This window comes from Orycteropus afer, unplaced genomic scaffold (genome assembly GCF_000298275.1).
Source record: "Orycteropus afer afer isolate SDZICR_OR568_19922 unplaced genomic scaffold, OryAfe1.0 scaffold00103, whole genome shotgun sequence".
NCBI lineage: Eukaryota > Metazoa > Chordata > Mammalia > Tubulidentata > Orycteropodidae > Orycteropus > Orycteropus afer.
In genome coordinates this window covers 2,508,948-2,509,550 of record NW_006921690.1, presented here as the reverse complement: position 1 = coordinate 2,509,550, position 603 = coordinate 2,508,948, and the positions used below count along the sequence as shown (strand labels likewise).

Sequence of the window (603 nt, the reverse complement as noted above, 5' to 3'; positions counted from 1 at the left end):
AAGCAAAGCAGGAATGATGAAGCAGAAGTGTCTGGTTATTGTGGATTGAATTTCACGCCCCTAAAATGTGTACTGAATTCCTGGCCCTTGTACCTGCGGATGTGACCTGGTTTGGAAATAGGGCTTTTCTTTCCTTATATTAAAGAGATCATGCCAGAGAGGTGGATACAAAACCTAATCACTTGGGAGTTATAAAAACACCAGAATAAATACAGAGATACAAATAAGAGAAGATAGGTGTCATGTGAGGATTGTCTACAAGCCAAAGAATGCCAAGGAGCCAAGGAAAAGCCTGCAAGCTCCCAATGCCCTATTCATGCCAGCCCCAGGTAAGACCTTAACTTCTACTCTGGAGGTATACTCACGATTTTCACACTGCTGCCCAGTATAGCCTGCCAGGCAGGCACACTTGTAAGATCCAGCTTTGTCTACAAACCAGGAAGGAATCTACATGGCCAATACCCTGACTTGGACTTTTAGCCTCCATAACTATGAGAAAATAGGTATCTGTTCTTTAAAACCACTCACTTGTGTTACAGTAGCACTAGATAATAAACGAATGTCAAATGTGATGCTTAGTGCAGAAGCAGAGAAGAAACAATC

General features: G+C 42.3%; 1 protein-coding gene across 1 annotated transcript in view; it reads right to left on the bottom strand.

The window, feature by feature from the left end:
* PAMR1 (peptidase domain containing associated with muscle regeneration 1) overlaps positions 1-603 on the bottom strand; it is a 105,740-nt gene that overhangs the window by 43,085 nt on the left and 62,052 nt on the right. The window contains exon 6 of the mRNA XM_007943306.1: positions 366-428. Coding sequence (XP_007941497.1) covers positions 366-428 — 63 coding nt within the window. The remainder of the gene's footprint in view (positions 1-365; positions 429-603) is intronic.